This window comes from Emys orbicularis, chromosome 4 (genome assembly GCF_028017835.1).
Source record: "Emys orbicularis isolate rEmyOrb1 chromosome 4, rEmyOrb1.hap1, whole genome shotgun sequence".
Taxonomy (NCBI): domain Eukaryota; kingdom Metazoa; phylum Chordata; order Testudines; family Emydidae; genus Emys; species Emys orbicularis.
The window spans coordinates 131,673,671-131,685,228 of NC_088686.1; the positions used below are offsets into that span (position 1 = coordinate 131,673,671).

Below are 11,558 nucleotides of genomic sequence, written 5' to 3' on the forward strand. Positions count from 1 at the left end.
AGTTCGCAGGAACGCATTGGTAAACCATACGCGATTGTCATTGCTGGTTACTTTTCTTTTTGCTTTAAGACCCTCGAGGAATGTACCTGTGGGCCAATCTGTCTGGAAAGAGCCACCGTCATTCCTATGGACCTGAAATCTGGATTTAACTTATACATTGCAAGAGGAGAATTTTGAGGGATAACAGCTGTGTATTAGCAAACATGTTAACCTGAGCTATGGGCAGAGCCATTATGTAATCTTTTAGACTATTGGTTTATTGTGCTCATTTTGTCTTGCTGCTAGAACCTATCCAGGGGCTCGGGAACTCCCACCCCGTCGCTTCTCTCCGCCCATTGGCACCCTATATAATCTATTGTAATCAATTGTTTAGCAGTGTCTCACTGAGCCTAAGAAGCGGAGTGACACTCCACCAGCGCTGTGCGTAATAAACCCTCATGCTTGACTGTACACAGTGTCGAACTTCTGTTCCTTCACCTGTGGCATACATTGTGCTGCACTAGAAATAGCCAACAAGAGAAATAAATGCATCAGTTCTACTCAAATGGGAATGCAGCACGTTACCATTCTCCACTTGTGGAGTCTCTCTGCATCCTGGTACCAGTTGATCTGAAGGCAGATGGGGTTCCCCGCCATTTTGGTAAAGTTTGGTGTTGCTGATGCCACTGTATAGAAGAATTCTCTCCACAGAAGCTGTCCTTGAAGTGACACAGGTGGCAGAGAGTGGTTCTTTGACTGCAACAGAGACATAGGGCCATTAACTTCAGTTGAGCCACAACAATTTATACCAGCTGATGATCTGGCCCAGAGAATATAGCTGAAAACATCTGCTAGCTTTATAGCATTTTACTGTTGAATCCAAGGAGCCAAGGTTTGAAACAAAATTTCCAGCACCAAAACAGAGTGAGCTGAAAACCTCTAAAACTCAATATTCCCTGACCTTCTAGAATAATTTTCTGCAACACCCTAACCTTCCAGGATAGATTCATACTGGGATTTCTTGCTGCAGGAAAAATAAAAACCTAAGATTCCTTAAACCAGACACGCACTGATTGATACATAGTTGCTCGGATTCATGCACTGAAGAAGAGTAGCCTTTTTTAAAAAGTTAATGAGAACCCCTGTTTTACGTTAATGAAACAGTGAGGTCTCATTCCCACAAATGGATCCCACAAATGGACCTCTGCGCCCATGCAGACTGTGAAACAGTCTCTGTGTAGAGTGGCATTTTCCAGGCTTCTTCTCAATGGTAATTTCTTCTCAAAGGTTGTGCAAATTCTGTACATCTGTTTTTGAGTTATGCACTGATGAAAACTGATATTTTTGCATATACAAGATTTAAGATTTGCAAAGGAGGACAAACTTGATGTTGTTTAGCTTGACCTGCAGTCAAAACACCCATATGTTTTGTCGACTGAGAACCCCACCTAACTCTGGGATGACACCTTTAGCTTAATTTTAGTTGGTTGAGTTACACCCTAGGCTTCTCCTCCTCCCTCCAATTTGATTACTTTAGCCTGTACTAAAGGACAATTGCTTTGGGCATGGCTACACTTGCAGATGTAGAGCGCTTTGAGTTAAATCAGCCTTCGTAGAGCGCAGTAGGGAAAGCGCTGTAGTCTGTCCACACTGACAGCTGACAGCGCACTGGCGTGGCCACATTAGCAGGTCTTGCAACAGCCACAGAGAACACTGCATTGTGGTAGCTATCCCAGCATGCAAGTGGCTGCAATGTGCTTTTCAAATGGGGTGGGGTGGAGTGTGACAGGGAGTCTGTTGTGTGTATCTGGGAGGAGAGAGAGTGGGTTTTTGGGGGGCTGAGAGCAGGTCAGCATGCTATCTTGTAAGTTCAGACAGCAGCAGACCTCCCCCCCCCCCCCCCGCCGCCTCTCTCTCTCACACACAGCATTCCACTGTAATGGTTGCTTTGTCTCGGAGCAGATAAGCATGCCGGCTGTCAAACGGAGCTTTCAAAGGGCATATCCAAAACAACGACAAGAGTGGCCACTTAACTTAAGGGGATTGTGGAACGTTTCCGGAGGCTGATCAGAGCACAGTAATGCAACACCTCGTTCCCACTGACGCTGGGGCGCTCCAGCGGGGGCGCATCAAACGTTACTCCACTCACCAAGGTGGAGTACCAGCAGCGCTCTAGCCGCGGAGTCAGAGCGCTCTACGTGCCTTGCCAGTGTGGACGGGTAGTGAGCTAGTGCGCCCGGGGCTCCTTTAATGCGCTGTAACTCGCAAGTGTAGCCAAGCCCTTTGTCTTGGCTGCAATTTTAGCAAGTGTTAATTAGATGGAGCTAGGTAACACGAGCTAACATCCTAGCCAGGGCAAGGCTTCAATCTGCTTAAGGATAATATTCCAAACAATATCTAAAGCCACTTTGCACTATTAATACGACTGTTGCTGAGGAGGAGACTAGTCGGCTTTAGGAAACTGTTAGATAACCATTGTGTTGACTTGATTTGCACACAGCATTTTCTTACCTGAGCATAAATGTTTGATAATCTATAAAAAAAACTCCGAACTGACAAACAGCCCAAGCTGAAATAGGGACTCAGTCCTGTAGTACTTGGAAGCAGAGAATTTGGAATTGTTTTTGGTTTAGTAAAATTTGCTATCCAGCCCTAAAAAACAAGAAAAAGAAAAAAAAGAACCAATTTTAGGCAGAACACCACAACGTATGTCCTGTTAATGAAACAGAAAAGAGCTGTGGGCAGATGGCTTCCCCACTACACTCCAAACACAGGCCACACAAGCTGTGCCCCTTCCTGGAGGTGGGCATTATGCGTGAAAAGAACTCAAATCAAAATGAAATACAAAATGTAACCCAAGTCTTCTACTTAGACTTTGATGACCCGGGGTTCCTCCTTTTGAGGAGAGCACAGCCCACACTCTAAGGCCGTGGCTACACTCAAAACTTCAAAGCGCTGCCGTGGAAGCGCTCCCACACCAGTGCTTTGAAGTGCGAGTGTGGTTGCGCGCCAGCGCTGGGAGAGAGCTCTCCCAGTGCTGCAGGTACTCCACCTCCACGAGGGGATTAGCTTACAGCGCTGGAAGCGCGGCTCCCAACGCTGGGGCACTGTTTACACTGGCGCTTTACAGTGCTGTAACTTGCTGCGCTCAGGGGGGTGTTTTTTCATACCCCTGAGTGAGAAAGTTGCAGCGCTGTAAAGCGCCAGTGTAGCCATAGCCCATATCTCCCAGGGAAAGCCACTACCACTTTTCTTATAGCTAGTAGGGAAATTTCCCCCCTGCAATTGTGAATCAGCAAAAGCCACTTTCCAGCAGGATCATCACCTGCCAAAAGGATGAGGCTTTACAGCCTGTTACAAGAACCTATTTGATACCTATGAGACAAGCCTATGTAACCAAACACAATGGTTTGTTTGCACTAGTAGGTGGCATGTGAGGTCTCTACTGAGAGCCAGTAGCCCACTGGTCATCAGAATAATTTCAAAATGAATGTATTGCTAATTGTTTGCAATTTTGTTGTAGCCATGCTGGTCCCACGATATTAGAGAGACTGAGGGAATATTGAGGGAATATCTTTTATTGGACTAACTTCTGTTGGTGAGAGAGACAAGCTTTCAGGCTCCACAGAGCTCTTCTTCAGATCTAGAAAGGCAATCTGAGTGTCACAGCTAAATACAAGGTGGGACAGTCCTTGTTAAGCATAAGGACTTAACAGATGTTACAAGAGCCTATTCAAGATGAAGCGGGAAATTAACACCGCTGCAGGCATAGGACAAAGGAGGGCTAGTGGGTTACAGATTGTTGTTACGAGACATAAAACCAGTATCTCTACTGAGTCCGTGATTTTTAGTTTCTAGTACTGTTAGGAATTTAAGCTCCCAGGCTCATCTTTATGAGTTAAGGCAAGTCATGAGAAGGTGACAAACATGCTTCTGTTAGGCAGGAGGAAAGAGACCCTTATCTCTCTCTGGGTGGTCATGTGTGCATTGTATATGTTCTGCTACACAATGGAGGCCCATCTACAGTCTGAGCTGAATGCTAACACGGTAAGATTTTTTGGCTCCCGAGGACAGCGTTATATTGAGGTAGAGGTGTACATCAACCTTCTGTGTGAGGCCAGAGACCAGGTTGCTTCTACTCTATGGGCCCCCAAAAGCTCAGGTTCCCCCAAAAAGCTGACAGGTCTTGTCAGAGGAGTATTCTGAATGTATAAGAGGGTCCACTTGGGTGTGACTGTACCAAACTACAGATCTTTTCCACTTAGCCTGGTAGGTGGCTTCTGAAATGCCAGGAGGTCGTGAGTTGTTTGCTTGGAGACATCTATGCCAGCCCAGGGATGTCAGCCCTGCCAGAAGCCAAGAGCTGGGATGAAGCAAGGTGCTTTGGTGCTGAGTGATCCTTTATGGCCAGCCTCTCTGCCAGCTGGGATCAGACCCAGCCATCTGCAGCAGGGCTAAGGGCCATAATAACCTGGGTCAGTATGGAGCTATTAGCAAGCATCCAGAGCAAGAGGAAAAGGAACGGGTACATCAAAAGCGAGACTCACCTGATTTTTCAAGTGTTGCTCTAGTCGCTGCAGCCCTTCAGTTTCTCCCCCTCTCCAGGGGGACTGGCTCTCTCGGGGGATTTCCAAATCCTCGGGGAGGGGCACCCTGTAACATTCAGCCAGGCGCAGCTCAGGAGGAGGCTTACATCTCCTAATTGAAAAGAGAGGCTTCTTTCAAAGAGAGAACATGATGAAGAAGAGGGAGGAAGAGCACTTCCCATCCAGCATGCCAAGGAGATCACTCCTGTCTCCTCTTTAATCATGGTACAGGGCAATGCAACCAGAGCAATAAGCCAGAGCAAGAGGGGTAACGTAGTCAGGGTTCCCCGTCTGCAGCCTCCTTGAAAAACGTTAGCGGGGAGTTGTGATCAGGAGATGGAATGAGCCTCTCCTGCAGCCACTAAAGAAGACAGCAACAGCATAGTGAAAAGTCGGGGGACATGCCTCCCTCACCTCCCGTGGCTGCACCTCTGAGCAGACCCTTCCATGATGAATGAGTCCAAGCAAGGACACAGGGAGACCCACTGTGGTGTGACACTAGACAGTGTCAGGGTGAGACTGGATCCGGGAAGGCCAGGGTGAGCGATAGGTTGTGTCTGAGCAGGGGATGTGCTCACCCCAACCTGTGGTGGTGGCAAGGGTGGGGACATGCACAGATCATTGCCACTGGGATGGGAGTGCAGAGAGGCAGTTCTCAGCCCTATAGGATGCAGACGGAGACAGGAGAGCAGCGCTCAGGTCTGGGTCCAGCAACTGGCCTGCTGAGCTCCCTGCAGCACAGCCCTTGCACAGCACACCGTCTCACTGCCAGTCTGCTGTGTTTGTGGCAGGGAGGGCCAAGGTGCTTTCCTTCCGGCCCCATCTCCCCTCCCCAGCAGTCTCCTCCTAGTCTTGGGGGCGGGGAGGGAGAGCCTCCTCCCCTCCATCCTCAGGCTTGTAGCTTCTTAGGACAGGTTCTAAACCCCCTGTTCCTGCCCCACCCCCTTGCTGTCTCTCCCACCTCTGGAGATGGGCCTCCCTGCGCTGTGATAGGTTTTATCAGGGACAGGAGGCAAAGTCGCTCCTTTCAACTGTCCTCCCCATCCGTCCCTTGCTAATCCAGCAGGAGGTTCCCCTCTGCCCCTGCCCTTCAGGGTGCTCCTGGTCTCCCAGAGCTGTGGCCCTTTGAGCAATCCCACATTTCTGCTGCTGGGGCTGGCCCCACCCCCTCCGATGATGGATGCGCAACAGGGTGGGGTGTGTCCCCTCAAATAGGAAGGAAAAGAAGAGGGTCAGTCAGGGGCCCTGAGTCATCCAGCACCCACATCAAAAAGAGAGTTATGTTACAAAAGGCCTTTTTACTCACCCTGAAACATGGGTGCAGCTATGTTTCAGTGACACCTGGAAATGAACTGGAAGGCAGTGCAGATCTCGGAGCACTGGCGTAACGTGAGCCCTTCATGGAGCACAGCACTATGCAAGCATGAGCCTCTTTATCTTTCATCATGCATTTAAAAAGGTAACCAGGAATTAAAAAAATAAGGAAAAGTAAACAGAGTGTAAGAGAACCCATAAGACAATCTATCTATCTACTCACATGGCTCTCACCACTGTAATCACAGATTCATAGGACTAAAAGGGACCTTGAAAAGTCATCTAGTCCAGTCCCCTGCACTCATGGCAGGACTAAGTAATATCTGGGGGTCTCACCATAATCAATTAATTCTATTCTCACAACACCCCTGTGAGGGCCATGTTACAGATGGGAGCTCAAGCACAGGGTAGATTAAGTGACTGGCTTGTGGTTACACAGGAAGTCTGTGGCTGAGATGGGAATGGAACCCAGGTGTCTGAAATTCCAGTCCAATGCTCTACCTACTACATCATCTTTCCTGCCCTGATGCAACTCCCCTCTGGATCACTAACTTCACTGCTTTCAGAACGAAATAAAAAACGTATCTCTTTGACTCAGCTTCCCTCAGTAATACTTGTGTGCATGAGAGAAAACACACACACACACACACACACACACACACACACACACACACACACACAATGTAATCTTGTCTACTGCATCAGCAAGGTCTGATGAAATAAATGCCCGTGTAACCTTAACTCTGGCCCCTTGTGCATTAAATTAATAGATTTTAAATACCAAAGGGACCACTATGACTATATAGTAGAAACTGGCAAAACCCAGGCCACAGAATTTCACCAAGTGATTCCTGCATTAAACCTATGATTTCCGGGTTAGCTACAGTGTATCTTTTAGAAAGAGACATCCAAAGATTTCAAGTGATGGAGATTCCACCACATCCCTTAGTTAGTCATTCCCTTCCTCCTGAAAACACATAATAGACCAGCCAACACTGAAGAAACCCACTCCAGTTACATCAGCTCTAGCCAACTACCACCCAGTGTCAAACTTCCCATTCCTAAGCAAGCTCACAGAAAAGTTAGCTAAATGCCAACTACAAGCTCATCTAACTGAATCCAATAATCTAGACCTGGCAGAATCTGGATTCAGGCCCAGAGAGGGGACCGAAACCGCTTTAGTGACACAGATGGATGATCTCCTTATGTCAACTGATGAAGGACAAATGTTCATTTTCATCCTCCTGGACCTCTCTGCAGCATTCAACACTGTCAACCATTGGGCACTGCTGTCTCACCTGAAACAGGGAAACAGGGTAATACACTAAAATGGTTTCAGTCCTTCCTGGAGGGATGCACCCAACAAGAAGTGATGGGAAACTAAACCTCCACTATTAGACCTCTCAGCTGTAGAATGCCACAAGTATCAATTCTCTCTCCAGGTCTTTACCACACTGACATGCAGCCACTAGGTGAACTGGTCAGAAAACATGGACTCAGCTGCCAGCAATATGAAGATGACACACAGCTCTATCTGTCCTTCACAACATATGACCACACCACTACCATCAAGATGGCCCAGTGCTTGGATGAGATCAGCTCACAGATGAAGTACAGCTGGCGGAAGCTGAACCCGAGCAAGACAGAGGCAACACTGATGGGCAGGGCATTTTGAACAATTTGGTTGAAGGTTCACACCCACAGTTGGTCAATTCAGTTCACAGTTAGGAGTACTCTTGGACTCCTTGGTGATGCTAGGCTCTCAGACAGCAGCATTCACAAGTAATGCTTTCTATCCTGTCCGATTGGTTAGGAGACTCCGTCCCATCCTGGTGGCCGATAACCTGGCTTGTTATTCAAGACTTTGTCACTTCTCAGTTGGACTACAGCAATGCAACACACCTGGGCATGAGTTTCAGCACTTAAAAAACAGAACAAGTCCAGAACACTGCTATGCGTCTCCTCAGCATTACAGGCTACCTGGAATATATGACATCCATCCTCTGTTCCCTACACTAGCTTGCCATAGAATGTTGAATCAAGTTCAAGGTCTCAGTCCTTATCTTCGAGGCACTCCATGGCATGGCCCACAGTATCGAAAAGAGCCTAAAACTCCAGGATGTGTAGACTGTGGTCAACAAATCCACTCCTCTGGTCCAATGGAACTATCTACTGTAAGGGTAAAGCTTGTCTGTGCAGGAGACAAAACTTCCTTGGAGGTCAGACTGAGACAGTGAAATGAACTGCCCCAGGAACTAAGGACCATCACAAACCATACCACCTTCCACTCCAAGAGACCTTGCCTTCTCTAACAAGCACATAGCAACATGTATTTTTTTTAAAATATCTATTAAACAAGATATTCCACTGCATATGCTTCTCCCCTGGGGAGAGAATGAGAGACCAAGCAACACATGACGGATGTTTGTCACTGCTTAATGCACTCCTTTACTTGTAAAAATCTATCTGATTATGTCTAGCTTCAACTTCCAGCCATTGACTCATGTCATGCCTCTGTCTGCTAGATTAGAAAGTGTTCTGCTGTTAGAAACCATCTCCTGATGTAGGTGTTTATAGACCATGATCAGTTTATAGACTCTTGGATGAACTAAATAGATTGTGCTTCATTAACGGCTCACTATAATGCAGGTTTTCCAGACCTCAAATTACGCTTGTAGCTCTTCCCTGAACCCCTTCAATTATTTCAACATCCTTTTTAAAGTATGGACACCAGAAGTGGACACAGTATCCCAATAATGGTCTCACCAATGTAACATACTGAGGTAATGCCACCGATATTCCCTTGCTTACACATCCAAGTATTACTGTCTTTTGTTCTGTGTTTGCCCAGTGCCTAGCACAATGGGGACCTGGTCCATAACTTGGTCTCCTAGGTGCTATGCAATAAATAATAAATAATAATAATTTAGTATTAAGTATTATTATTATTTTAGCCCTCTTAGTCACAGTTGCACATTCTTTGTACATATAACCCATTATTTAATTACATGTTCAAATAATGCAATATATCATCTAATAGTGTCATTTAAACTGTCCAAATCCTTCCCTCATGATGATAAGAGAGAAAGAGCTCTTTACTGGGTTGTCTATTTTTGCTGTATGAAAATTACTTACTGGAAATCCTCAGCTGTAAGGTTTCGTACAGGCATGTCAGGGTCCCCGAGTACAGAGAGGATATGAAGAAATCTTTTGTATGTCAAGGGGGGAGTCCCACCATTCATGTCCAAAATCCTGAACAAGACAAGACCACTTGTAGTATGAATATAAACCATGTAGAAAATGGAAGCGGCAGGTGTCAGTCATGCAAGCAGAGCTGATGAATAAACTGGCTATAGCATAGAGATGGAACATCCCTGTTATGAGGTTCCTGGTACAGATGTCACAGTCCAGTGCGTTCATGCAAAGCCCCACTGACTTCAATGGAATTCTGTGCAAGTGTCCAGGTCCACTTGGACCAATCCACTTGCAGGGTTGCAAGTTTTACAATTTTTTAAACAGACTATGAATAGAATTGGAAAGACTCTGTTTTTATTAATTTCAATGGATTAGATCCATGTTGGTTTCCAAAATGTTTTTTATTTTTAAATCCACTTACAATCTTTGCACTAGCAAGAAATGTAAAACAAAAAGGAATTTTCCTGGCCACAGATGACACCTGCAAGAACCAAAGGCCACACAACTCTTTTTGTGGGATGTGGTGTATAGAGGAGTGGAAGGGAAATCAGCCTTATTATGAAAGATAGTGACCACTCAAGGCCTCAATCATGCAATTTGCTTTGTGGGGGCAGAGCCCAGCACCCAGATGGAGTGGCAGTGACTAAAACGGGCCTCTCTGTTGCCACGGGGAATTCTCCCCATGGGGAACAAGATGTAGTTTCAGACCTTGACAGATTTCCATCTCTCCATAGCACCCACGAGCAATCATAAATTTAATCCTCCAGCCAAAAACAATTGAATTAACCTATCTACTAGCAATCATCAAAATATGCAGACAGGAGAAGTTAAAATGTTGATGGAGCCCTCCTTTGCTGTCACTTCTGTCCAGCAATCAATTACTGAGGCCCCAATCCTGTAAATGCTTATCCACGTGAATAGATTTATGCATGCAAATACCCCTTTGAATTCAACAGGGCGCTCCATATATACAGATTTGCTCACATGCGCAAGTGTCTACAGGATCAGCAGTTTATTAATTAATAATGCAAAACACGATTTGATCTCCAAATTCATAATAAATCTCCAATATCTGCAGCCATTCGGTTTTGAATAAACCACAAACAGTATCTGATTGGTGGTGTTCGCATTTTAATTTCTTTCATGGGCAAAACATTAAGCTGATTAGAAAACCCCTAATGCTTGAAAATAAACACTAATATAATCAAATGAAATGGGTAAAAAAAACCATAATTGCATCCTTCCCTGCCGATTTAGATTTTGTTTTTAAAAGAGTAGATTATATAAAGGATTGAACTAAACCCACCGGCCAAAGGGTGCATATTAATAAAACATTATAACTAGCATACCAAGTCACAGCCCCAATTCTAATTCCAATTCCAGTTCATGTGCATTCCCTCCTCTGGTCCTTACTGACTGACACACAATGTTACATTCATCCCAGGAAGCTCAACTCTCTAAAAGCTCAAATATTAGAATCTAAAAGAATCAGAATCACTAGGCATTTCCCACTGATATTTGTTAAAACTAAACATAAACAAAAGATCATTGAGAAATTGCCTTGTGGCAGTTACGTACCGTCTGATGTCATAAAGCGTGTGGCCCATCAAAGAAAGCACATCAAACCCCATCTCTCCCCCCAGAACTTGTATGATCCTCTCCATCTCTTTGTAAAATGGTTCAATCTCAGCATCTAGAGTCACCTGGGTAATGTTCCACTTTTTAACATGGTCTCGAAGAACTGACTCATACTCTCCTTGAATAACCAGTAAGCAAGAACCCAGTTTAGTTAGGTTCCTCTGCAGATCCTCGAGGGACTGCAGCAGGAAATGCCAGCGCAGAGTTCCCATATTCATTGCAGACATCAGGAACTTTCTATCCAGAATGTAGACTGGATACACAACCTCTGAGGACTCCAGTGCGGCTAGCAGAGTTGGGTTGTCATGGAGCCGAAGTCCCTTACGGAAGAGATGAATGGTCCGGTGAGGCATGTTGGGCATTTACTTGAGATCTGTAAAAGAGGGAATTCCTGAAGTGGAGGGATTTCCAAATCCCCATTAAAGAGGGAAGCCCATTAACAGCTAAAACGGAACTTTGAGCAGTTGACAGCACTGTAAGAGAACTGATCGATATACGCAGCACATTACCACTGCCAGAAGCTTTCCTCAATTAGACTGGGCAGGCTCTAGAAGATATGACACCTCACAACACGGGCATAGCTGAGACAGCGAGGTTCTTGGGGAACTGTTACAACAAAAATAATATCAAACAGCTGGAACAGAGCATCAGATAGGCACATTTGTTCTTATAGATGTAATGAACCCCCTGCCCCCAACACACAGTCCTCCCCTCCTATTTCCGACTACATACTTCCCCACTCATAAAATGCACCAGTCTCCCCCAAAGCAGCATATCTCCCTTCATTACAAATCAGCAGAGAATCAAAATCAGACTAAACTCTTTCCCGTCTTCCCCCTCCACTCT

General features: G+C 45.7%; 1 protein-coding gene across 1 annotated transcript in view; it reads right to left on the minus strand.

Moving 5' to 3' along the window:
- The window catches only part of LOC135877867 (cryptochrome-1-like), a 31,061-nt gene extending 19,996 nt beyond the window's left edge, over positions 1-11,065 (minus strand). Inside the window, exons 1-5 of the mRNA XM_065403395.1 lie at positions 10,653-11,065; positions 9,015-9,131; positions 4,527-4,677; positions 2,491-2,631; positions 565-735 (exon numbers count right to left, since the gene is read on the minus strand). Of these exons, the coding sequence (XP_065259467.1) occupies positions 565-735; positions 2,491-2,631; positions 4,527-4,677; positions 9,015-9,131; positions 10,653-11,065 (993 nt within the window). The remainder of the gene's footprint in view (positions 1-564; positions 736-2,490; positions 2,632-4,526; positions 4,678-9,014; positions 9,132-10,652) is intronic.
- Between the last annotated feature and the right edge of the window lie 493 nt (positions 11,066-11,558).